Source organism: Clinocottus analis, unplaced genomic scaffold (genome assembly GCF_023055335.1).
Source record: "Clinocottus analis isolate CAN_PGR_092001 unplaced genomic scaffold, fCliAna1.0.p SCAF_19, whole genome shotgun sequence".
Classification (NCBI taxonomy): Eukaryota; Metazoa; Chordata; class Actinopteri; order Perciformes; family Cottidae; genus Clinocottus; species Clinocottus analis.
Genome location: NW_027175920.1, coordinates 384941 through 410753, shown reverse-complemented (window position 1 = coordinate 410753; position 25813 = coordinate 384941). Strand labels below are relative to the sequence as shown.

The 25813-nt window shown below is 45.4% G+C and overlaps 2 protein-coding genes across 8 annotated transcripts in view; one reads left to right on the top strand and one right to left on the bottom strand.

The window, feature by feature from the left end:
• Window positions 1-284: 284 nt before the first annotated feature.
• On the bottom strand, window positions 285-5432 carry stx4 (syntaxin 4). Its single transcript, XM_068583743.1, has 10 exons — window positions 5244-5432; window positions 4526-4630; window positions 4193-4292; window positions 4027-4101; window positions 3887-3957; window positions 3706-3814; window positions 3271-3344; window positions 2237-2374; window positions 2023-2133; window positions 285-1472 (listed from the first exon to the last, which is right to left on the bottom strand). Exons 1-10 carry the CDS (start codon window positions 5271-5273, stop codon window positions 1392-1394), a joined length of 894 nt encoding a protein of 297 aa, XP_068439844.1. The 5' UTR covers window positions 5274-5432; the 3' UTR covers window positions 285-1391.
• Window positions 5433-7166: 1734 nt separating this feature from the next.
• LOC137789351 (rho GTPase-activating protein 44-like) overlaps window positions 7167-25813 on the top strand; it is a 46729-nt gene continuing 28082 nt past the window's right edge. For all 7 annotated transcript variants that reach the window (XM_068582829.1, XM_068582833.1, XM_068582830.1 and 4 more), the window contains exon 1: window positions 7167-7457. In XM_068582829.1, coding sequence (XP_068438930.1) covers window positions 7405-7457 — 53 coding nt within the window. In that variant the 5' untranslated portion in view covers window positions 7167-7404. The remainder of the gene's footprint in view (window positions 7458-25813) is intronic.

Here is a 25813-nt window from a genome sequence, read left to right as displayed (position 1 = left end):
GACTTGTCGACGCTGATGTTTTGGGGGGCGGGTAGTTTATGGTGATGGTCTTATTTTTCATTTGTCTCTTCATTTGTTGCATTCCTTTGATCCCTTGTAATTCCACATTGTTTTACTTGAAAAATTAAGACAATTACAGTTGAATAAAAAGACCAAAAATTAGTTTTTTTCATTGTGTTGAATTCTTTAATAGTGGAAAAAAAAAACTAAAAAATACTGTGAAGGTGGAAACTTCTCAAATGTCTGTAACAGTTAAACTGATGACGATGCAAGACAGAGAATAATGAAACAAGACGGTATTTTATTTAAAAACATCTGTTAAAATTAAATGCTTAGTCAACTTTTTACTTTCCCTTTGAAACGAACCGTTTTCGGTTTATTTTTCTTGCCTGATGTGCCGCGTCGTCTGCGTGGATCTGCTCCCTGGCTGCTAAACGCCACTTCAGAATTAAACTTTATTCACTAAACGAGCGAGACGGACGTCGCACAATGTGACAAACGTGGAGAAAAAAACTATATGAGAGTAAATGTGCAACACCGCTGCCTGAATAAAACTAAAGTCGCTCCGTCTCTTCTTGACGGTGTCGCGGGAGGAGAGAAGGCACCGCGTTGGGATAAAATATAAAGGTTTCATGATGTGTGGCTGCAGCAGCTCAGTGTTTTTTAATTCATAAATACAAACACGGGACATAAAAGTGGGCTTTGAACTGCTGAGACGTGAAATAAAAGAGGGGCTGGATTATTTCAAAACTCCAACAAAAAAAAAAAGAATATTTACATTTGTTCCGTGTCGGCAGTTTGAAACATCTTTCAAGTTTTACAATAAAAAAAAATGCACAAAGAATGTCGATCACCAGCAATATAAGGTTATGTACAATTATATTAGTCTCTCTGCCTGTAAAAAGAAAAGGCTTCTCTATTAAAATTGTTATTCGCGCCTCTAAATTCATCCAGAAACGTCAACGTAACAAGAATCAGCGCTAGGTTTCCTGAGGACAGTACGATCGGGTTTCAATACTGCGTTGTGCTTTGCTCAAGGCCGCTCGGTTCCTCTTTATTCTCTTTTATTACGGAGGGGAAGAAGCGCTGCAAGTTGTTTTGCAGATCAGGATCTGACGGAGGAAAAAGGGAGGGAGGCAAGGAGGAAGGATCATAAACCAGCAGCACGACCTCTCGAGAGGAAGTAGAAATGCAGGCGAGATTGTAGTCATTCATGAGTAAAAAGCACATTTCTTCTTTAAAACAAACAGAGGGAGAGGAGAAGCAGAGGGAGCGATGATGACTTCACCCGTACGTCCAGTGGGATGAAATTATTTACATGAAAAGTGGATTTTTTTTTTGTCTTCATTTTTCTTGGAGGAGTCGACAGCTCCCACCGGCCCGGGCCGGCGTTAGGGGAGGAAGGCGGTGACCAACGAGATGACGAGGATGAGGAGGAGGATGGCCAAACAGATCGCTATCCACAACTTCTTCTGCAAAAAAAAAAAAAAACATTAACGAATGAGAATTATTATCGTAAAAGTCGGGTTACAAGCTGCTAATTCCTTCAGTGGGTGTCCACGCTAGTTCCTTGCTAGCTCTCCGCTAGCTTGCTATAGCGGGGACACCCACTGAAAGTAATAGCGGCTTGTAACCCGACTTTTACGGCATTCAGGTTCAACTTTGAAGGCATCGTGAAATATCATGCAACGTTTCAGGGAGGAGCTGCAGAACGTTTATTCACAAATATTAAAAAGGAATGCTTCAAACGGTTCATGCTGAATTTGTATGTTTTTCCAATAGAATACATTTTAATCAAGAAAATCGCTCCATCAGACAAAAACAAATATACGATCACTTTGTTAGAACAATGTGAATGAAGTTCTGTGTGTGTTAATAAAGGATTATAACAAAATAAAAGATTCTGCATTTCCCACTGCGCCCCACCTGTAATACCTCCACGCCCCTCTAGAGGGGCGCGCCCCACAGTTTGAGAACCAAGGCTTTTAAAGGGCCGGTACGCGTTAAAAAAGAAAAAGGTACCTTGCGTGCGCTCCGCTGATGCGTGACCGCCTTTTTCGTGTCCTCCTTCGCCTTCTCCACGTAGTTGGACGACTGTTTGATGTTGTTTTCGATCTGGTTCACCATCTCGCCCTGCGGAGGAGGATGAGGGGGAGGAAAAGGGGGGAGACAGGGATCAGGACCGGACGCTCGTCCCACACTTCCCACCCACCGCCCCCCCGACGAGCCTCTTCACCTGCGCCTCCACCTCCATGGCCAGGTACTGGAACATCTCGTGCAGGTCTCGGATGCTCTGCTCCAGCTTCAGGATCTCGTCGTGTCGGGACTCGATCTCGTTCAGCGCCTGCTTGGTGGCCTGGGCGTCGATCAGGATCTGAGCGGCACAGCGAGGCGCTTTGCGTCAGCGGGTTAGAAAACGTAACCGAGAGAGAAACATCATGAGGGGCGAGGTTCATCTACGAGCAGCGGTGGAAGAAGTACTCTTTTACCCCACGAAAGTACCCAGAAAAATACTCCAGGGGACCAAAGTATCTTCAGTTAATGTATCTGGATTACAAGTATTTACAATAAATTACTTTGAATTGCATTCATCACATGAATCCATAAACATCTGTTCGTGCTGATGCTTCAGCGGTTCACTGCTCGAGTGCTGTGGGTCCCAACATCAAAATTGGGACTCAAAAAAGTGTCACGAAGTGAATCTGAGGAGTCGATTTTATTCACTTTTAATTCAGATTTATTGAAGATTCAAACCTTTTTTTTGGAGCGGACACCTGGCTAACAGCATTATACTTTTGTAAAAAGACGTCTGCACTTATTCTGTTTGTAATCAGAGCGTTGAGGCGAGTAGAGAGAAAAGTTTTGGATGCTTTTACCTCTTTGAGCCTTTGAAGAATTATTGAAATGAAACCATCGCTGCGGCTGATGAAGCTTTAATCTCCTGAGTAACTAAGTTAAAAAGTTGAATATTGAGGCACTTGGGGAAAGAAGTGCCTCAAAGTTGTACTCAAAACTACAACGCTGGGAGAAAAAAGTACTCTCTTTCCACCGCCGCCTGACGGAGCGTCTCTTCTCTCTACGAGCGACTGAAGCGAGAATCGGTTTCCCGTCTTTGCTCACCTCTGAGGTCCACGTCGAGCGTTAGAGAGACGACAACAGAGCAGACGGTCAGCGTCACCGCTCCAGACTTTTAGACGTCTAGACTTCAAGACTCGTCGGTGTCTCGAAGAAAAACCTGAAAGCGTCGATGTGTTCCCGCTTCGTACTCACGTTCTGGGTGAACACGTCCGTCTGGCCGCTTTCCAGCATCGAGTCCAGCTGCTCGTCCGTCACGTTGTTCCCCGCTGGAGGAGGAAGAGGAGGAAGAGGAGGAGGGCCAAGTAAAAAAAAAGTCTCAGAAAAACATCAAATCCTCTTAATAGAACCATGATATGTTTGTTAGTTTGCCCTGAAAAATGATTTAAACGATGAATCAATTATCAATTAAGTAAAGTGACAGAAAGTAAAGTGTCAGAAAGTGAAGTGTCAGAAAGTGAAGTGTCAGAAAGTGAAGTGTCAGAAAGTGAAGTGTCAGAAAGTGAAGTGTCAGAAAGTGAAGTGGCACGTGGTCGCGGTCATGAGCCTCTGAGGCGGAGGAGGAAGCGATCAGCTGACGGAAGAACATCCGACCACGAAACCTCAAATCTGTGTTTCCGGCGCACTCACTGATCTTGAGCTGCCTCTGGATGCGCTCCACGTTGCGGTCTCGGTACTGGGACTGGATGGTGCTGCAGTGACCCATCAGCTCCACAAACTCCTTCGACAAGACGCCGTGCTGCGGGGGAGCAAACGGTTAAATATCGGAGGGAAATAAAAAAGCTCCGCGCGGTGAAATGAGAAGCCCGACCTGCGTCCGCTGCATCCGAGCGTTGATGGGGACGTATTTCCCGTCGTCATCTCCCTTCTTCGGTTCGATGCCTGCGGGAAGAGAAGCTGGTGAGTCGGGGTCCAGCCTTTAAAGCTCACGCGTCACCCGGCGATACTCACTCTTGAGTTTCCTCTGGATCTGAGTCGCCAACGTCTTGATCTCATCTCGCAGCGTCTGGAGCTCCTTCTTCATACCTGAGAGGAGAGAGAACGCGTCTTCACTGACCGGCATGCGGCTTTGACTTCACTGCGTTTGACCTTCGAGGCCTCCGGGCGTCGTACTCACTCTCCTCGGGCAGCGCCACCCCGAGCACCGTCTTCTGTTTGTTCTCCAGGTTGGAGACCATGCTCTTGAGGTTCTGCAGACCCTCGTGGATCTCCTTCACCTACGAGCCGGGACCAGATCCAGTGACATTTTGGTTTCAGTGTTATGGGAGAAAGTGTCGCTTTTCTCTGTTTTATATCATTTTAGTTGATTCTCTTGAGGTAGAAGACAACCTTATGACGAGAACGTTGCTCTGGTGACTTGAAACTGGCTTCTTTCTTGTTTGCAGAACGTTTGAGGCCACGTTATCGTAACGGATGTGCATGTTGATTTAATATCAGTATCAAGACAAACCTTTTTAAAGAATGCGTAATTCTCCTTCTCCTCTTTGGCTGAAGACGTTCCCGGTTTGATCACCAGAGGTTTTCCCTCCTCGTCTTCATCGGACGCTTCTGCATTCTGCGGCGAGACGGACAAAAGGACAATATGAAGAAATATTAAAGATATAAAGAGGTGTCCATGTTAAAGGAATATATATATGAATTTATATATATATAAATTTATATATATATAAATTTATATATATATAAATATATATATAAATTTATATATATATAAATATATATATATATATATATATATATATATAAATATATATATATATATATATAAATATATATAAATAAATATATATATATAAATAAATATATATATATAAATAAATAAAGGTGTGTCTATGATAAAGGAACAAGATCAAACTTGTATGTACTTTATATATCTATATACAACACAATAAACACAAACAGACAGACAGACAGACAGACAGACAGCCTGTCTCGGCCTGGTGGATCCTTAAGGAGAAAAGGGCTGGAGCGGAAGTGCGGGCTAATGTGTCGCTAAAGTCTCCGTTAATCACGTAAAACGACCCTCTTCGTCACGGTGAACGCGTTGTGTGCAGCGCTTCCTCTTCACGGAGCTCTCGGCTTCACAGTATCTCCCGTAAAGTCGCTAAACGAGGATTCACGGTAACGTTTAGCGCGCTAGCGCTGAAGCTACATCCTCAGATACTCACGTTTCCTAGTTCCTTGGTTCGGTCCCGCATCTTGTTTCGGTTCCCGGGAGTCGGACACGATGTCGGAGAAGCTGCTACTGCTCCGAAATGTGAGAGTTTGTTCCTTAAGGAGAGAAACTAAACTGTTTAAAAGACAAACTCCTGATCTGCTGTCATTCAACAAGTAAACTTCAGGAGTTCTTCTTCGGGTGTTTCTCGAACCGTTGGGCGTGGACTCGTTGGCGCCCTCTGTGGCCGAAGAGCGCAACGACACCGGGCGGATGTGTATTATAGCTCGGATACTTGTTCTTTGTTTATTAATTTAACTCGTTTATATAGAAGCCCATTTCCGACATACACAAAAAAAAATTAGGACCCCCCCCCCAAAAAAAAATTAGGACCAAAAAAAAAAATATATATATATATATATATATTTTTTTTTTTTTTTTTGTGTTGCCTTTTTGTAAGTCAACGGAAAAAAAAAGTCGATACTTTTTTTTCAATTTTTTTTTTTTTTTCTGACTTTTTTTTTTGTCCTACTTTTTTTTGTAGCGGAAATGGGCTTGCATACTATCCTTACACGTATTTGTTTGTATTTATGTATATTTGCACCCTTGTGTCCATGTAACACAAACAATATATTACATGATATGTTAAATACAATATAATAAGTTTTACATTTTTAGTATATCAAATTATAAGAGTAAAGTTATTTTACTTATTGTATTTATTTTGCTGCTGCAGAGCAAACAATGCAGGAGTTTCCTACCTGACTCTGGCCGCCACCAGATGAGGCTGTTTGCCTGCACAAAGCAAACGACATTTGCATCCAGTAACTCTGTAGGTGACACTTTATATCTGGGACATAACTTTACTCTTAAAATGTGTCATCAAGACTGAACTTGACCATGAAAATTCACCTGGATGAGCAATAAAGCTTTTATGGAGAGGTAACAATGTCCTCATGAATATCCAGGGTTCTGACATTTTCTTTTTTTGGGCAATAAATGGACTTATTATAATATGGGCCAATATCTCTGGCATTTTTAAATAGTCTACAGTGTTTAATAAAGCATTTTAAATGGTGTTTGAACAGAAACGCATTATTGTAACCTTAATGTCCTCTATTTCTTCATTTAATCAAGAACCATTATCAGTTAAAAAAAGGTATAGCTTTAAGAAATAATGATTAGTATTATGTTTCAAAGGGTCTATTAATAGGCAGATTCTGAGCCACCAATTATGTGTTTTAATTGTCTTTTGTGCAAAGCTTACAGGGTTATTAAAATCTTTTAATTCTTGTGCTGGACCCTGATGACCTTAAACAGTTTCTCAATCTGACAATTAAAGAATAAATTGCTTGAATCCTCATTGTCCTCCTCAAATGAATCACTGTAGACTCTTGACCCCTCAGTGTGAACACAAGCTTTTCAATTAAAGTTTTTTTTCTTTTTCAGATACTTTGAAGGATTTATAGACTTCTTAAAGGGTAAAGGTATATCTTTTTAATTTCTTAATCATCCTGCGAATTATGGGGACACTTTGGGGGCCGTTGTCTTATGCCACCCTTAACGTTTAATTGTAATTAAATTTAATTGTTCTTATTGCTGCTACAACATACATGCATGTATCTGCTCTGATAAACACATGCTCTGTTAAAAAATAAAATACAAGAACTAAAAAGGGGTCTTTTGCTTGTAAATCTACATTTATATGTAAATAATGTTGTAAGTAATGTTTGCAAAAATTTTGTATTCATAAACGTCCTTTATTTTTTGAGAAAAATGCTTTGCAGGATAATGAACTCGCCCAGTGTGGCTCTGTGGAGATGTCTGAACTAAACTACACTTCCCATAATGCACCGCTGAAGAGCGTCGTGTCGCCGGCGAGCTGTCAGTGTTGGGAGTGTGGGGGTGTGGGGCTGTGGGGGGGGAGGGAGCGAGGAGGAATCGGTCCAGCATCTCTGGAGCAGCGGAGCGACGCGGAGGACGGACACACACACACACACGCGCGCGCACACACACGCTGAAATGAAGGGATTTTAACTCAAAACGCTGGATGTTTAAAAACGTGGATGTTATAAGAGACTGTCCCTCCTCGTCTGCCGTAGATCCGACTGTATTCTATCAATGAGATATGCGGAGTGGCTCAACCGCCCGGTGGTAACGCAGAAAAACCCAAGATGAAGAAGCAGTTCAACCGAATGAGACAGCTCGCCAACCAAACCGTGGGCAGGTAAGAGGCGAATTTACGAAAACGCGTTTATTACGCACGTTTTATACATTTATAATCGGCTGTGACTCATAAGAGCCGAAGCAGGAATGTGTCGGCTGTGTTCGGCTGCCAGCTTCACAGTCATTCTGTCGATGGGGCTTCTTTTTTTATTTATTTATTTATTTTATTGTTCTGCTGCTGCTCAGCTGGTTTGATTTGCACAAAGCATTAACTGTCAGTGGAGGTCACAGTTGCAGTGTGTGACTGTGTGAGTGATTGAGTGTGTGTGTGTGTGTGTGTGTGTGTGTGTGTGTGTGTGTGTGTGTGTGTGTGTGCGTGCGTGTATGTGTGCGTGTGTGTGTGTGTGTGTGTGTGTGTGTGTGTGTGTGTGTGTGTGTGTGTGTGTGTGTGTGTGTGTGATTGATTGAGCCCAGCAGGGGAGGAGCGTATCCGCACTCAGATGAGGAGGGAGCGGACGTGGTACCCAAAGAGCAGGCCTGCTGCTGCTGCGGGTCCCCACCGACCTGATGCGGGCCACAGGGGCACCCCTGGGTGCAGATCACCCAGGGGCCACTGGCAAGTCTGCAGGGACATGTGGCTATTTTAATTATTTTAATCAGGGAAGTGTGTCGTTGATGGACACAGACGTTTGATATGAACGCAGTGGTTAGCGGGCATAAAACATGGCATCCCGTTCCTTCACTGGCAAAACGATGGATTTATATTTATGATCTTTTTTTATATACAAAGGATATATTTTATTTTTTGCGGGGTTGGATTTAATAAAAAAATATTACAGTTGTCTAAACCTGGAAATAAAATCATGTGGAAGTTTTTGTCTAAAGGACAAAAAATTCTCTGTGAATGTGCTTAATATTTTAGCCAAGCTAGTGGTTTAATGCTAAGCTACCTGTTTCCGGGCTCCAATACAGCTTCATATTCAGCATAAAAATACTCGTGCGTGGTATCAATCTTCTCATCTAACTCCCAGCAAGAACACTGCGCTCCACAAAATCGATGATCGAGCTAGCTACATTTTGGTGATTTTAAATATTTTTTGCATAATCTTTCGTAGTCGAAGCAGGAACATTACGATTAAAAAAGGCCTTGTTTAAAAATATGTTAATGTGTCTGTTTTCTTCATAGTGATGCATTTTAGTGTCCTTCTCTGACTTCCTGCATGCGTGACTGTCAACAAAATAATATATTGGCGCAACTCCTGATTGATGTTTAATCTATATTTGACTCAATAGGTCAGATTGTGAGAATTCAGAGGATTGTTTGTGAATCTGCTCGGTGTCAAGCTCATAAAAAAAGGCTTTTAAATTTATTTTTTTTTCAATCCTGGAAGTTGAAGTCCAGGTTTCTGTTTAGCGCCTCACATGCTTTACCCTTCAAACATGGAGACACGTCACGGCTGATGAGCGTTGAAGTGATTAATCCTCGTAAATCCTGAGTGCACGAAGCCGCAATCAGATATTATGCAAATGTGAGAAATGCTTTAGATTAATGTGCTTAAGGTTTATGTGATTTACTTCTTATCAGTGTGTCTTTTGTTAATCTCTCAGCCGGGACCTGAGGCTCACGAAATAATAGTCACAACGGGCATTGACCCATTTAGGCTTCCATAGCTGGGAAAACAAGCTCTAGATGCTTCTTATATTACATCAAGGAGTAACTCGTGTTTTTTTGTTTTGCCTGCAGGCCATTCAGTTGTTTTCAGGGAGGAATCACAGTCAAAGGTGTAGCCGCTGCTTTGTTCCCGATATATGTTGTCAAGTCTTTGTGTGTCTTTTTCTATTTGTCGACTCCACCCTCGCCTGGTGACGGGAACCTCCGCGTCACACATCAACAACTACGCCTTTGGCAAATTGGATCTGTTGTTTAATTGTTGCGTAACCTTTCAAACAGAATTGTCGGCGTGTTTCTCTTCCCTCCCGTCGAATCAGAGCACAGGTGGCATTTGCAGCACGTTGTGCACTTTGACCTTGTTTGTTTGTTTGTGTGTTTGTGCGTCGGCACACCAAAAATGATTTTTTGCTGAAGCTATCTCGTGCCTCGCTGCCCCGCACTCAGACTGCAGGCGCAGGCGCTGATACAAATCAATGGGAGAAGGGATTACTGCAAGCTAATGCCCAGCAGAGTGTGTACTACTGCAGAGGTATCAGAAACCCCTCGAGGACATTTACCCATTAATACAAAAATACTAAATGAAAAAAAAAATACTGGAATTGTGCCTCTCTCTCTCTCTCTCTCTCTCCTGGAGCTGGAAGGGACAAAAGCTGTAATGCACTCCAACAGATAAAAAACAACCAATTATTTGTAAGTACACAAACCATCTGTGTGTGTGTGTGTGTGTGTGTGTGTGTGTGTGTGTGTGTGTGTGTGTGTGTGTGTGTGTGTGTGCTTGCTTTAATTCCCCTCCTCTGAGCCGGAGCACCGGGGCCCGGCGAGGCGGAACATCCCGGTAATGAGTTGTAACCTGTATCATAAGAAGCAGAACAGCCGGGGCAATTAGTCACATTTAGAAAACCTGGAGACTCTAACCGCCGGCCGCGCAGGTATAATTGGTGATATTCCCTCCGTGACCTTGGCGGCCCGCCGTCACCTGGATCCGTGTCGCAGGTTGCAGGTTCCTGATGTCTCACAGGGTCAGGAATAATAAACAACACAAGACCAGAGCACAGTCAGTTGCAGGTGTGATCAGTCAGGATCCTTTAATATTCGTTGAACCAGGTGAAGAAATAAGTGTTGCACCAGATTTCATGGCGTCGAGGAAGATCCTGGGTGAATAATAATGAGAAAGAAAATGTAAATCATACCCTGAATCGACATCAAACACTCTTACTACGCTTGTTTACGAGATGTGTCCGGCTGATGGCTGAAGCAAGATGGAGGGAAAACGACACTGAGAGGAAATGCTATCGACTCTTCCAGCTTATAAAGAATTCATAAACAGCAACTGATTGATTTGAGATGCACGCAAACAAATGAAGAAGCTGCATTCTCTCTCCTGACCACCAGGGGGCGACTCCTGTGGTTGTATAGAAGTCTCTGCTTCATGTGTTGATGCTGCATTCTCTCTCCTGACCACCAGGGGGCGACTCCCCTGGTTGTATAGAAGACACCTGCCAGAGTGTAAATAGTCATGATCCTGCATCAGAAACATCTCTCTGCAGTCTTTGCATGCAGCGATCCGGTTTCACGTTATCATATCATTTATCTCACTGCGCCCACTTGGTGTTCAGTAAATCCCCAAATAATATGTAGTTCATCCCGAGGTGTATTGAACTCATCTCGGGGCCGGGGGGAATGAAATGGAAAAGTTTTGGGGGAACATTTAAGCGCTTTATCGGTTTTCTCTGCCTTTCTTTAGCACCGGAGCGACGTTTTGCAGCTCGCTAAGACGGCCATCTGTCTTCTTTATAGTGTTTTACTCTCTGCAGGCAGCGTGAGCATCCCGAAACTAATGAAGCGTCTCGCTTCAGGACGCCGCCGTCGCCGCCGCTGCTGCATTGCTCCAGTTAAAGGATATAGGTCAAGAGAGGTTCAGACAGCCAGATTCATCTCCGAAACGGTCCGCCTGCACCAATAATCCTGCGTAATGCTGCGTAAACTGTGCGAGTGAATGAAAATGTGTAACTCTGTGTGAGCACAGCAAGGTTATGGCAGGAGGAGGGGGGGGGGGGTAATCCTCTTTTGGCTCCGTCACTTCTACTGCAGAGTATTTTTACATCTCTCATTCACATTTATTGTGTGTGTGTGTGTGAGATAAACGCAAAAAGAGGCTTGTAATTCGACTTCACGGTTTGTGGACGGAAGAAGTCTCTTTTAATAAAAACATGTTTCATCCTGGAAAGCAGAAAAATAGATGTTTGTCCCGGTTTGTCAGCGTGAGATAAAAAATGTATAAAAAAAAAAAGAAGCATGAAGGAAATCTATTAACGAGAGGTTGGCGGGGAGAAAAATAGGGTTTCTAATCTCCGTCCGCTGGGAAATTGTTTCTTTTTCATTTAGGCTGCGGGCGACAAGAAGGTATTGTTTGTATTTGCTCCAAGTCCTGCAGCCGTTATCACGGCTCAGTCCGCCGGCGTCGGTGATGGAGGAGAGCAACAGGCCTGCACCCCTAATGGCTGCAGTATTTTTTTGCATTATTGTTGTTTCCTACCTGACATATTATTCTGTGCTGCAGGAACAGGTCCTGACCCTGAGGCCGAGGACCTTTTGTGTGTAAATCCTTTTCCATTAAAAGCGGCTGCGGTTTGCTTTGGCTTCATTCGATATTGTGACGGCGGGAGGGCGGGAGGCGGGACTTGTCGCCCCGCGGCGCCTCTGATCCTCTGCTCCCGTCTGTCACTCTGCTTGATGAGTCCGATGCCTGGGATTCAAGCGGAGGAAGCAGCGCAAATAAACGAAACGCAGCTGAAGATATGCCTCCAATGTTCGCAACACAGATCTTTGACGTCGCTCAGGAAAGAGAGCTCAACTTGAACGTGCAGAAAGTACCGTAAAAGTTGTGTTAAAAGCCGCTACTGCCTTTGGTGGATGTATCCGCTAGCTCCCCGCTGGAACCAGCTAGCGATGCTGCTAGCTGTCCACTAGCGCTGCTGCTAGTTCTCACCGATGTTAGCGGGACCAGCTCCTACTCAACGCCCGACTAGGACAGCGGGGCCGCGGGCGGCAGTAGCAGCAGCAGCAGTGGAGAGCTAGCAGCAGTGCTAGCTTGCTACAGCTGGGAGCTAGCAGCAGCAGCTAGCAGGGAGCTATCAGCAACGGTAGCTTTCTACAGCGGGGAAACACGCCGAAGGGAGTAGCGGCTTGGAACCCGACTTCTTCTTGATTCTACGTATCAATACGAATGAATCATTAAAACTATGGCAGAAAGGCCATCGATCAAAATAATTTCTTTTATTTTTGCATCGTACAGTCGTCGTTATCTGCAACATTACAAGCCGACTTGGATCGATTGTGCGCGTTGGAAGTCCTCAGACATTTGGATTCAGCCTGCGTGTCTGTTTTGTGGGTTTTCAGCCCCTCGTGGCCCTCAACAGGCCCTCAACAGGCCCTCAACAGGCCCTCCCTGACCTCTTGACCTCCTGCACGTCCCTTTGCCCTCTCTGTTGTCTTGACCCCGTTGACATCCCATCATGTGCTGCGCCTCCACTGTTTTGCTCTTGGAGCCAGAGTCGGGAGTATAAATACATCAGAATAGTACAAATGGCTCCATCAGAGGGCGGGGGGGACATAAATTATGCGAGAGCGTTACTCCCCTCGACTGCCGGACCATCCGGCTGGAAGATAATGAACCCATTTGTCAAACATGGAGCTGAATGCGTGCGCTAATTCCAACAACATCCCCCGGATTTGATAATTGATTGGCCTTTATCTGGAACGTGATTAGTATTCATAGCCAGGCCTATTTTACGCCCAATACAGCGTGAATAATGCTGTCCTGGGAGGGGAATTACATATTTCAGTGTTAATGCTCAGGATGAAGGAGGGACCGGACTATAAGCTGGATGACTTTATGTTTTATGCACCCCTCGCTGAGTCACACAGCGGGTGGGAGGGGTTTTATTATGAGCATCGTTAGAGGCGCCACTGTGTGTGTGTGTGTGTGTGTGTGTGTGTGTGTGTGTGTGTGTGTGTGTGTGTGTGTGTGTGTGTCTATGTGGCTCACCCACCTGTCCGAGTCGTCCTCGTTAATCACAATGAGAGTCTGTTAATGAGGAGTTCCTGCTAGCAGCTGACCCTTCTCTGTTAGCTTCACTGTGATTATGAGTCTATGGGAGACGCTAGCAGCCTGATGGAGGGATGAGAGGAAATATTACACAATATTAAAGGAACAGTTTAGCGGAAATAGGCCCATTTTTGGTTGGTCAACTAGTTTGTGGTTTTGGTCTTAGGCGACTGAGATGTCTTGAGCTGATAAGTCATTTTTTTAAAGTTTTTTTCTGGTAAACACAAGATTAAAATGGTGCTTTTGTGTGATTATGTGTAGAAGTTTTTTTTTTTATCAATGTTGTATAGAAGTCTATATAAGTGACTCTACTTCTCTCTTGATGTATTCCCTCAGTAAACATTGTAAACATGAGTTTATGTCTCAATCTCTAGTTTCCATCTTCTTAAACACAGCGTGATGTCATTATTGTCTGTTAGAGTCAAACAGGGACGCTTTAGGGGGCGGGGCTACAAGGTGATTGACAGCTGTTAGGGTCTCCTCCTCAGTCCTACTTGTGTTCATTGTTTTTTAACCTAGACCGATAAATAGTAAAAATACATATTTTTATGTTATTTTGGGGTGAACTGCACCTTTTTAATGACATAATGGGGATTTTAATCCTGTGTGAATCACGAGCACTAGAATTTGGGTTGAACAAGAAAAGCAAAGAAGCATCACTGACATGTTTTCTGGACTTGTCTGTCAGCGTTCTTCGGGGAGTTAGTGTTGGCTGAGCTGAGGGAGTCGTCGCTGCCAGTGGAGCGTTACTGAAGTCACTGGAGTGTGATGATGATGGAGGCGCCGCTTCGGGGTGTCGCTGAGCCGCCGAGGAGCCGGCAGACAGATGCACAACTACTGATGCTGCGAGACTGACAGCGCAGAAAAATAGTTTTCCTTATTTAGAAAAGTTTGAGAAAATATCCATCAACGGGATGTTTCCAAGCCGCCAGTTTACTCACTAAAATGTAGAAGGAGGGAGGCGTTTCATCTTGAAAGTGTTATTCCTCAACTTTAAATATCCAGAGATAAAGTCACTGTTCTCTAAAAAAGAAGCGTACCCTGCTTTATGTCATTTATATAGACTTCTATACAACCAAAGCCCCCCCCTAGTGATCAGGAGAGAGAATGCAGCTTTAACACATGAAGCATAGACTTCTATACAACCAGAGGAGTCGGCCCCTGGGGGCCGGAGAGAGAATGCAGCTTTAACACATGAAGCATAGACTTCTATACAACCAGAGGAGTCGCCCCTGGTGGTCAGGAGAGAGAATGCAGCTTTAACACATGAAGCATAGACTTCTATACAACCAGAGGAGTCGCCCCCTGGTGGTCAGGAGAGAGAATGCAGCTTTAACACATGAAGCATAGACTTCTATACAACCAGAGGAGTCGCCCCCTGGTGGTCAGGAGAGAGAATGCAGCTTTAACACATGAAGCATAGACTTCTATACAACCAGAGGAGTCGCCCCTGGTGGTCAGGAGAGAGAATGCAGCTTTAAAACACTTAAACTGGACTCAGGGGTCGACATACTTGACAAATATTGTGCATAAATGAAAACTCTCCACACGTCTGTGTGTTGACAACATGGCGGCCTGGGACACACCCATGTTACCGCGACAACCAGGGTCTCTCAGTTCTGTTGTCGCTGACGTAACTCAACCCATCACCCGACCGCACTCCACCTTTTTCCTGTGTGTGTGTGTGTCTGTGTGTGTGTGTGTGTGTGTCGAACACACAGCTGTCCTGGAAACATTAGCTCAGCTGTAACTGGTCCCACCTCACTTTAAAAACACCATTCAGCCTCTGAGGACCATTAAAAACACTGAGCGCTTCAGAGCCTGAGCAGGAAATGACATCACACGGGGGGAATTTGTGTGAGTGTGTGTGTGTGTGTGTGTGTTTGTGAGCTCCTGCAGTATTTCCACTGTGGTAATGGACAGTAATTGGGAAGCCTGTTCTGGAAACGTCGCTCAAGCGACTGCACGCCGAAGCCTCGTTCAGAGCGTCATCGTCCTGTCGTCTGTTGGCGAGGCCGCGGGGTCGAGGCCGCGGGGTCGAGGCCGCGGGATCGAGGCCGCGGGGTCGAGGCCGCGGGGTCGAGGCCGCGGGATCGAGGCCCCGTAGGAGTGCAGACTGGGACAGGTGCATGCAGGTGCTTTTAAAAACCAGAAGAGTCGGTCACACACACGTGAGAGTTATGGACGAACTCCTCCATCACGACAACGGATGTCTGACGATAAACCATTAAATGTACATTTTATAAGTCCAGTTGTTTTTTTCCTCCTAATTTAGAACTTTCGTGCAAAATGCTTCAAGTAAAATTATAGAAAAATAATGAATATTTAAAGCTTTTTATGTTTACGTGCACACACACACACAAATGATCAAATTGAGACAATAGTTCATTTTCTCTTTGTACTTAAAAAAAAATAAATCTAAGTGTGTTTCAAATAATTCTTCATCACGATACGATTCCATTGAAAGATGAATAATGAGATAAATTATCCTATTAAATCATCGCTGAGCCATAGACTTAATCTGATTATTAAATCCAAACCCCTTTGACATAAAACACATATGTTCCTCATGCGGTGTGACTTTCCTGCGTCATCAAACATCTCGTGTAAATACTCACGAATGCGTCGCTCATGAATCTTCTTAGAAATCACAGGAACCAACAAGACGCTCCCTATAAACCCAGAGCCTGAGAGTTATCACGTGTTTAAGTAGTTTCAGGGTCAAACCAGTGATAGTCGTCTGGGTTCTAAAAGTTAAATCATTGTACTTTTAACACCGATTGCCAAAATGAAAACAATTACCGCTTCAGGTTGCTGCCCACGCCTTGCTGCGTTACCTCTGCCCACAGAGGAACCCACGTGTCTGTCTGAAGCCCTTTCCGTCGTCTGAACCTACGAGCCGCCTCTCGTTATCTCCACGTCGTTTCCCGGCCCGACGAGGAAGATTCTCGTCTTCCCGCCGACTCGGCTCGTCTTCACAGAGATCTCCTGCGGCGATGCGGCAAGTATTGTGTTCATGTTCTGAGGGTTTTTAGTACTTCAATCAACCCGAGAGAACAATCCTGCAGATGATTGAAAGGAGGCCGAGCGCCGCGAATATCATACGAATGACATCATGACGTTTGAGATCCAGCTGGAGCCGATTCCTGAAGGAAAGACACTTTTCTTCCTGTTTTTTTTTTAAGCCTCGAACAGATGTTTTGGGTTTTGTTTGTCCCGTTCTCATGAACGCCCCAAAGGGGAATGTGTGTTGAAGGACGGACGGACTGGAATGTGGAGGTCAAAGGTCACCGAGACCTCACGACGCATGCTTTTGCTTTTTGGCCGTCAGTCTGACATCAACACACGGAGGTCTGAGGAAGTGAACAGCTAACTCTTCTAATAGCGCTACCTTCTACTCTACCTGTCGCCTTGTCCCCTCGTCTCCTCGTCCCCTTATCTCCTCGTCTCCTCGCTCTGTCTTTTAAACTTTAATGGGAAGTCAAACCCTCGGCGCTCCGGTGTCGGTGTCACGGCCTCACCGGCCGCAGTGTGAGCCGAGGGCCACGAGGGTGAAGAGGGCAACTTCACGTGTGTGTGTGTGTCTGTTTGTCTGTGTGTGTGTGTGTGTGTGTCTACGTGTGTGTTTGTCTATGTGTGTGTGTGTATTTGTTTTGGAGAGTAGTGTCTAGCATCCTTTTAGGCAGGTTTTGTGTGCGTGTATGTGTGCATGTTTGTCTCTGTCTGTGTGTGTGTGTGTGTGTGTGTTTGTGTGTGTGCATGTTTGTCTATGTGTGTGTTTGTGTTGGAGAGTAACGTTTAGCATCCTTAGCTGCTACTGTATTTTATGTATGTTGTGTGCGCGTGTTTGTCTGTATGTGTGTGTACGTGTGTGTGTGTGTGTGTGTGTGTGTGTGTGTGTGTGTGTGTACACGTGGTTGTGTGTGTGTGTGTCCTCCGAGCCACATAGAGCTAAATTAGAAACACATTACTGATCCTTCATCACCATGAACACACACGGACTGCAGTTTATTCTGACTCCATCTCACACACACACACACACACACACACACACACACACACACACACACACACACACACACCGTCCCGCTGCCTGCTACAAACTCTCACTAGAGAGCACCGAATGTGGATTCATCCGCCGCTGAAAATAGTCCCAGAGCGAGCGCCGTCTTGTTTGTCTGTTAAACGGCGTCCAGCTGCTGAGACATGGAGATAAATGTTCAGTCAGGACGAGCCGCCGGGCGTCAGGAGGAGCCGCCGGGCGTCAGGAGGAGCCGCCGGGCGTCAGAGTCGTGTCTCTCTGAGCCCTCGGCCTCGTTTCAGGACTCGGTGGCCTCGAGTCCTTTATTGAGGGCTCCGCATGAGCTGATGATGTAAACACGCCCGAGGTGGTTCAACCCAGTGTCATCATGACGGAGGCCGAGTGAGGTCATCGACAGTTATGATTCATCTGCACGATCAGCTTTACCTTTTAACTCCTTCTTTCATTAAGATCTCTCTCCTGACCACCAGGGGGCGACTCCTCTGGTTGTATAGAAGTCTATGCTTCATGTGTTAAAGCTGCATTCTCTCTCCTGACCACCAAGGGGCGACTCCTCTGGTTGTATAGAAGTCTATGCTTCATGTGTTAAAGCTGCATTCTCTCTCCTGACCACCAGGGGGCGACTCCTCTGGTTGTATAGAAGTCTATGCTTCATGTGTTAAAGCTGCATTCTCTCTCCTGACCACCAGGGGGCGACTCCTCTGGTTGTATAGAAGTCTATGCTTCATGTGTTAAAGCTGCGTTCTCTCTCCTGACCACCAGGGGGCGACTCCTCTGGTTGTATAGAAGTCTATGCTTCATGTGTTAAAGCTGCATTCTCTCTCCTGACCACCAGAGGGCGACTCCTCTGGTTGTATAGAAGTCTATGCTTCATGTGTTAAAGCTGCATTCTCTCTCTTGACCACCAGGGGGCGACTCCTCTGGTTGTATAGAAGTCTATGCTTCATGTGTTAAAGCTGCATTCTCTCTCCTGACCACCAGGGGGCGACTCCTCTGGTTGTATAGAAGTCTATGCTTCATGTGTTAAAGCTACATTCTCTCTCCTGACCACCAGGGGGCGACTCCTCTGGTTGTATAGAAGTCTATGCTTCATGTGTTAAAGCTGCATTCTCTCTCCTGACCACCAGGGGGCGACTCCTCTGGTTGTATAGAAGTCTATGCTTCATGTGTTAAAGCTGCATTCTCTCTTAAGGTTTCTTAGGGGAAGTGTGTTAAAGTGTGTCAAAGTGTGTTAAAGTGTGTCAAAGTGTGTTAAAGTGTGTTAAAGTGCCATGAATCACACATCTGTAAAACATGCCAGTAAACCCACAGGCCGGGAAACGGGTTTTGTTCTGAGAGCCGTCGGCTTAGTGATGATGTCGCCGCCGATAACGCGATGCCTCTGAAACGAGCTGCCGCACCGCGGGGCGCCGTTAGCCTCCATCCTGCTTCCCCCCCGAGACCAGGAAATTAATCCGACTCGGCGTCTCGGTCGTTTAGTTTAACTGCGGAGGGAGAGCGGCTTTTTATTTTTTGGGGCTCTGCGCTGGAAACTGATGAGAGAAGATTGTTTTTAAGGGTCCTGAAGGTCAAATAAAGGGCACAAGATGGGACTCATACAGGAAGAAACTATGCAACAAATCATTGCTGATGTTTATTTTATTTTATGTGAGGATTTGCTTATTTTGCATCAATGTAAATTGAGCCACTATGAGTGAGTTAGATGAGATATTTTAAGAGTCCAGAAACAACAGATTGCTCTCATTTAATAGACCGAAATATGAAATCATTCATCAAAATAATCTTCAAAGAACAATGCAATCTTTACCTAAGATGAGGAATCACAAGATAGTACAAAATAAGATTAATATTACCAGAAGAGTAAAATACAGGATGAAAATCTGGTAAGATATGCAGTGAGTGTCCCCAGTGAGTTTTAGCTTTTGTGCATAAATGATTCAATTGCATTGAAATCACATTCAAATTGCATCTAAAAGTAACTGAAACCTGCAGAAATGTGCAGAAGGAAACAAAACAAAAAGCCAAACGGGGTTTTAAAAACATCTCATTGTGCAATCGGCTTTGTGTGGTTTAAACCTGCACAGATGTGCAGACACGAACACAGAGTGTGTGTTTGTTTGGCCGGCGCTTCATGACTCAGCAGCCGAGTCGTGGGAAAGGAACTCCTGCTGGATGAAACCAGGAAACACCGACGCTGAAGCGCCGCTCTGAGGAGCTGGAAGCTGAAGCGGCTCGTGGGTTTGTTTACCTGCCGGCTGCGTCGGTGTTTACGACGCCGAGCGAGGCAGGATGTTGTCTCTCATCCTCCGTCTCCACGGTTCATGCTCCAGAAGAAATCCACAGGAGACATGTTTGAATACAAGATCTTATCTTATCTTATCTTAACTCGTCTGATCTTAACTCGTCTTATCACGTGACGTCTCGTATGTCTATTCCATCTCTTGATCTCTACCAGCAGACCTGCAAACTTGCATTATTTTGCAGCAGAAAGGTAACTTAAGAGCACAGAACAGCCTTTAATCTCTTTCTTTGTGGTCTCAAATCTTATATTTAATCATCAAATCAGGCAGATGAAAAGAGAAGCTATTCACGGTCGTGGGAGATAAAACATAATATTTTGATGTTCATTTACAGTCAATATTCTCCCCAAAAAACATGCTGGATTTAAACAAAAGTACATTTTATTTAAAGTTGCAGTTAGTGTTTGAATAACACTTAAATTTACATTGAATCTCTTAGTTAATTTACTAAATTAATGATCAACTGAACCGGCGTGAGATGTACAAGAACCTCAATTTGTACTCGGTGCTCTACATGAGTGGGGCGGCGTGCCCCTTTCAATCTATATATATCTCTATATATATATTTATAACTGCTTTTCGAGCGTGTATTGGTGCAAACAAGCTGGTCCTGGACGGCGTGTTGGAGCTGATGACTCACTCGTGCAGGCTTCCCCTCCTGCAGGACGGAGCTCAAACACGGCGACGGAGGCTGAGCACCAATCAGGGGAAATGTCATCGTGTGACGCTGTAAATAGTGATTACTGCCGTGACTCACGACAACAAAAGGTTGCTGCACATCAGATTTATATCTGCTTCTCAACGCACGGCTGAGATTGTTAAGCGTTCACAGTTCATGGTGACGATAAACAATCGCTTTTAGCTGAATATTAAGTTCTTTGCAGTTGGATAAATGCAACGGGCTCTTCAGCTTTTGGGAACGTTTGCATCCTTATGAAGTGAAGTCTGTTTGCGTGACTCAAACATCACATGTCCTGTTTCATGAAATGCCCTTTTTGATTTACTGAATGTTGGAGGAACATTTCTCTCTGTTCCGGCACAAGAAGGACGACAGCTTGCGATGTCGTTTGTTTTGGTTTTGCCTGTTTCGTGCACATGGAGGCCTCCGCTGCGGCGTGGGCGCTCCTGCACAGGAAGTTGAGTTGTGATTAACAGAAACTAATCTTTGCCGACAGCAAGTGTTCCCAAACTTTTGCTTTGTAGCAAAACTAGGACATAAAAAAACATGCAGATTATCCTGCAGGTGGTTGTTGTAAAGAGGAGTCATTTACCGCATGCTAACTGGGGAACACAGTGTAGCATTTAGCAGCTAACGGGACAGATATTTGGTGGTGGAGACCAAAAACAGAGCTAAAAGAGAGAGAATATTGGACTTACATTCATCAGTTGACACAAACATGATCCTGTTACTCTGGAATTACCCAACGCGTGACTAAACAGTGGGTTTGCTCACAGTTTTGCTCTCAATATCAACACAAGTCAACTCATTTATTGCTGGTTAAAGCACTCCATCCGGGGGGAAATCTTCACATCACATCACTGGCTCATTAATATGAGCACATATGCCGCAGCATAACTGCATATTTTACCCGTTTTTCCACTTTAATATGATGATTTCAGAGTCCAGCACTTTGTCACAGTGGTGCTTTGAGCTAAATGCTAACATGCGCACAACGCCGTCGCTATCAGGATGTTTAGCAGCTATAAATCCAGAGTGTTTGCTCATAAACTAAAGTATTGGATGAATTTAAAAGTCTTAGGGTCACTAAAGTCACAATGATTCATCCTCTGGGGACAAATAGACGTCAATCATCCGTCCACGAGCTAACCCTTCCTCCTTTAGTCCCATCAGCGAATGCAGTCGTTTAGTACGTCACTGCCTCTCCTCTTCTTTTCTTTTTTTCATCTCATCCTCCCGTCGTGAAGCGCCCTGGATGACTTGTAGCTGAGGAGAGCAACATATGCTCCCTAACACCTGAGCAGGTGCTCCTCCCGGCGCACGCCGGCCAGCCAGACTTCTCTCTGCCGCCTTCGTCTTCACAGTCTTCCTCCCCCAGATTGCGATGCAGAGTCTTCTGCCTCTCCGCCCATCGGCTGTGCACTTTGTGCTGAGTCGCAGGAACGGGAGCTCCACTAACTAGCGTGTGTGTGTGTGTGTGTGTGTGTGTGTGTGTGTGTGTGTGTGTGTGTGTGTGTGTGAAGACAGATGAGGGGGACCAGGTTACGCTGCCTCTCCTCTCTGAAGGCATCTGGCTCTCGGTCGGAGAGCATCATGCCGCCTGATGAAATCACAGCTGACATTTTGAAAGCAGGAGCTCGGCGCTGGGGTTTCTTGTTTCTTTCGCTCTCTCCATCTTCTCTTCCTCCCTCTCTGACGTCCTTTTCTCTGGCTCGTGCTACGTCGCCTTCTGTGTCGTTTCGCCGGTGAGATATTCGACGTTGCCGGCGTTGGCCTCCGTACTGATCCGCCGCGATAGCGTTCGATGAATATTTCACCGTCGTGGAATGTGGGTCGCAAACGAGGAAGCGAGGCCTTGCGGGGAAGCGCCATAAATATCCCTCTCTCTCTCTTTCTCTCTCTCACTTTCTGTGTCTGGTTTTAATGGCTTTTGCTTTATTAGAGGCCGTGTGTGTCGGTGTAGCTCACAGTAACGGGTCCAAGGAACAAAAAGAAAACCCCTCAGAGGAGCTCAGAAGAGCCGGAGGCGAGGTGTTGCTTCATCTGCAGTTGTTTGGAGCAAGAGGAATGTCTGCCTTTTGTGGGATTCCTCAAAAGAGAGAGAGAGAGAAAGAGGGAGAGAGGGAGGAAAAGACTCCTGCTGTGCTTGTATGTGTGTGTCCTAGTGTTGGAAAGAAAGAAAGCAAAAAGACCTCCTGCGACAGTGAGAGCACAGGAAGGTTGAGCTCTTTTCATGGAGGTGAAGCTCGCGGCGCCTGCAGGGTTTAACGATGCGATCGGCCTCATTAGTTAACGAGATGCAGGAGCGTTAATTGCCTCGATGAACACTAATGTTTCGCAGTTCAACGTCGGTGAAGGTTTAGCGTAACGCGCAGCCTGAACCCAGAGCAGATGAGGAGTCTGTCTCGTGTACATCTGATCTGAACCTCCAGTCAGTAGTTCTTATATTGATAATAAGTTTGTTTTAATCAATATTTCTGTGTTTAGCAGCAGTTTGATTACACGTTCAGGACTGCAACAGGTTAAAGGTCACGACGTGGAAGGTAGAAGGCTGTAGAGTCCGCCATTTTGGATTTTTGCAACCAGTGAACAGGAAGTGACCAGACTTGGACTGAGGAAGGAGCGACGTAGAGACGCGGTCTACGTCTCTGGTAGAGACCTGTCAATCACCTGGGAGCCCCGCCCCCAAAAGCATCCCGCAACTTTAACACATGAAGCATAGACTTCTATACAACCAGAGGAGTCGCCCCCTGGTGGTCAGGAGAGAGAATGCAGCTTTAACACATGAAGCATAGACTTCTATACAACCAGAGGAGTCGCCCCCTGGTGGTCAGGAGAGAGAATGCAGCTTTAACACATGAAGCATAGACTTCTATACAACCAGAGGAGAGAGAATGTCAATCACCTGGTAGCCCCGCCCTCGAGCACTCTGCTTGATGGTTTCACTCTAAATGAACTCTCATGTGTAGCCGTCACATCTCGCTGTCTTCTCTTCGTCTCCGTCAGCAGCAGGACGTGAGGACGCGTTCCCCTCGTAGGAATGCCGCCCGGCCGTCGTCTCTCGTCGTCACTTCCTCATAAACTCTAAACTCTAAACTCACATCGTCAGGACGCGAGGCCGCGCCCGTCGGCTTGTGACTCAGAACAGAGACGCGCCGTCCCTCCGTGTGTCTGCAGCAGTTCTCACGACCATGAATCCAGTTTCTTTATTGTTCGCGTGTCGTTTGCAGCGATGGAAAGTTATGAACCTCCTGCTGCCGAGCGCTGGTCACTGAGATGAAGACGCTGTTGACTTCAGCTGCTCCCAATATTCACTAATTATCTTATTCGACATGATTACTGGTCATAATGTTCAGGTCTTTTGTCACAATTTACATTCTACTAGTTTGACTTGTGCAGCTCGTGGTCGTGCACAAGGAAAGGAAACGAGGAGAACTTTGGATTTAATGTTATTTTACCTGCTCATAAACATAACAAATGACCTTCATATAAGCTAATTATGCTTTCTATACAGTTACATATCTGCTTTAAAGTAACATCCTGATGCCTGGATCTACTTTCCTTCTGTATTCCTCGACCTCTAGACAAAAAACAAACAACTTGTGTAATTGTTTTTGTTAAAAGCGTGACAGTAACGGAGTAATATCACAATTTAAATATTAAAATATTACTAAATGAAGGAAACACCAGACGGACAGACATTCCCACAGGTATATTTATTTATTAAACATAATTACACCTCTAAACAGGAAGAACAGGACGAACCTGACTGGAAACACACCTGGGTGTGTGTGTGTGTGTATGTGTGTGTAGGTGTGTGTGTGTGTGTGTGTGTGTGTGTGTCTCTAGGTGTGTGTGTGTGTGTGTGTTACTTACAGCACTGAGTCTCTGTGTGTGTATATGAATACACATATATATGTGTGTGTGTGTGTGTGTTTCCATAACAGAGCGTCTCGGCTGACAGACATCAGAGCATCTCCTGAGGCGACTATTAGCCAGATGCACACGAGGAGGAAACATCAGAGGCTGAACGACATCTTTTATACACGTCAGCAGCATCAGATGGGAGCTGCTGGGTGTGTGTGTGTGTGTGTGTGTGTGTGTGTGTGTGTGTGTGTGTGTGTGTGCGTGTGTGTGTGTGTGTGTGTGTGTGTGTGTCAAGATCTATTTTTGATTTGATGCCAGGACCGCCATCATTTACAGAAGAGGACGAAGAGTTGGATGTTTATTGACACTCACTGCTGTGAGTTAACATGAAGTCATCATGAAGCAAAGACTTCTATACAACCAGAGGAGTCGCCCCCTAGTGGTCAGGAGAGAGAATGCAGCTTTAACACATGAAGCATAGACTTCTATACAACCAGAGGAGTCACCCCCTGGTGGTCAGGAGAGAGAATGCAGCTTCAACACATGAAGCATAGACTTCTATACAACCAGAGGAGTCGCCCCCTGGTGGTCAGGAGAGAGAATGCAGCTTTAACACATGAAGCATAGACTTCTATACAACCAGAGGAGTCGCCCCCTGGTGGTCAGGAGAGAGAATGCAGCTTTAACACATGAAGCATAGACTTCTATACAACCAGAGGAGTCGCCCCTGGTGGTCAGGAGAGAGAATGCAGCTTCAACACATGAAGCATAGACTTCTATACAACCAGAGGAGTCACCCCCTGGGGGTCAGGAGAGAGAATACAGCTTCAAAACATGAAGCATAGACTTCTATACAACCAGAGGAGTCGCCCCCTGGTGGTCAGGAGAGAGAATGCAGCTTTAACACATGAAGCATAGACTTCTATACAACCAGAGGAGTTGCCCCCTGGTGGTCAGGAGAGAGAATGCAGCTTTAACACATGAAGCATAGACTTCTATACAACCAGAGGAGTCGCCCCCTGGTGGTCAGGAGAGAGAACGCAGCTTTAACACATGAAGCATAGACTTCTATACAACCAGAGGAGTCGCCCCCTGGTGGTCAGGAGAGAGAATGCAGCTTTAACACATGAAGCATAGACTTCTATACAACCAGAGGAGTCGCCCCCTGGTGGTCAGGAGAGAGAATGCAGCTTTAACACATGAAGCATAGACTTCTATACAACCAGAGGAGTCGCCCCCTGGTGGTCAGGAGAGAGAATGCAGCTTCAACACATGAAGCATAGACTTCTATACAACCAGAGGAGTCACCCCCTGGGGGTCAGGAGAGAGAATACAGCTTCAAAACATGAAGCATAGACTTCTATACAACCAGAGGAGTCGCCCCCTGGTGGTCAGGAGAGAGAATGCAGCTTTAACACATGAAGCATAGACTTCTATACAACCAGAGGAGTTGCCCCCTGGTGGTCAGGAGAGAGAATGCAGCTTTAACACATGAAGCATAGACTTCTATACAACCAGAGGAGTCGCCCCCTGGTGGTCAGGAGAGAGAACGCAGCTTTAACACATGAAGCATAGACTTCTATACAACCAGAGGAGTCGCCCCCTGGTGGTCAGGAGAGAGAATGCAGCTTTAACACATGAAGCATAGACTTCTATACAACCAGAGGAGTCGCCCCCTGGTGGTCAGGAGAGAGAATGCAGCTTTAACACATGAAGCATAGACTTCTATACAACCAGAGGAGTCGCCCC

What these genes read in the sequence shown, in the direction of transcription:
- stx4 (XM_068583743.1), bottom strand. Translation starts at nt 5,273, where the DNA reads ATGCGGGACCGAACCAAGGAACTAGGAAAC. An exon ending in CCAGAGGCAGCTCAAGATCA is followed by an intron (nt 3,345 to 3,705) that starts GTGAGTGCGCCG and finishes TTCCTCCTCCAG; the next exon opens with CGGGGAACAACGTGACGGAC. An exon ending in CGGACGTGTTCACCCAGAAC is followed by an intron (nt 2,375 to 3,270) that starts GTGAGTACGAAG and finishes TGTGCCGCTCAG; the next exon opens with ATCCTGATCGACGCCCAGGC.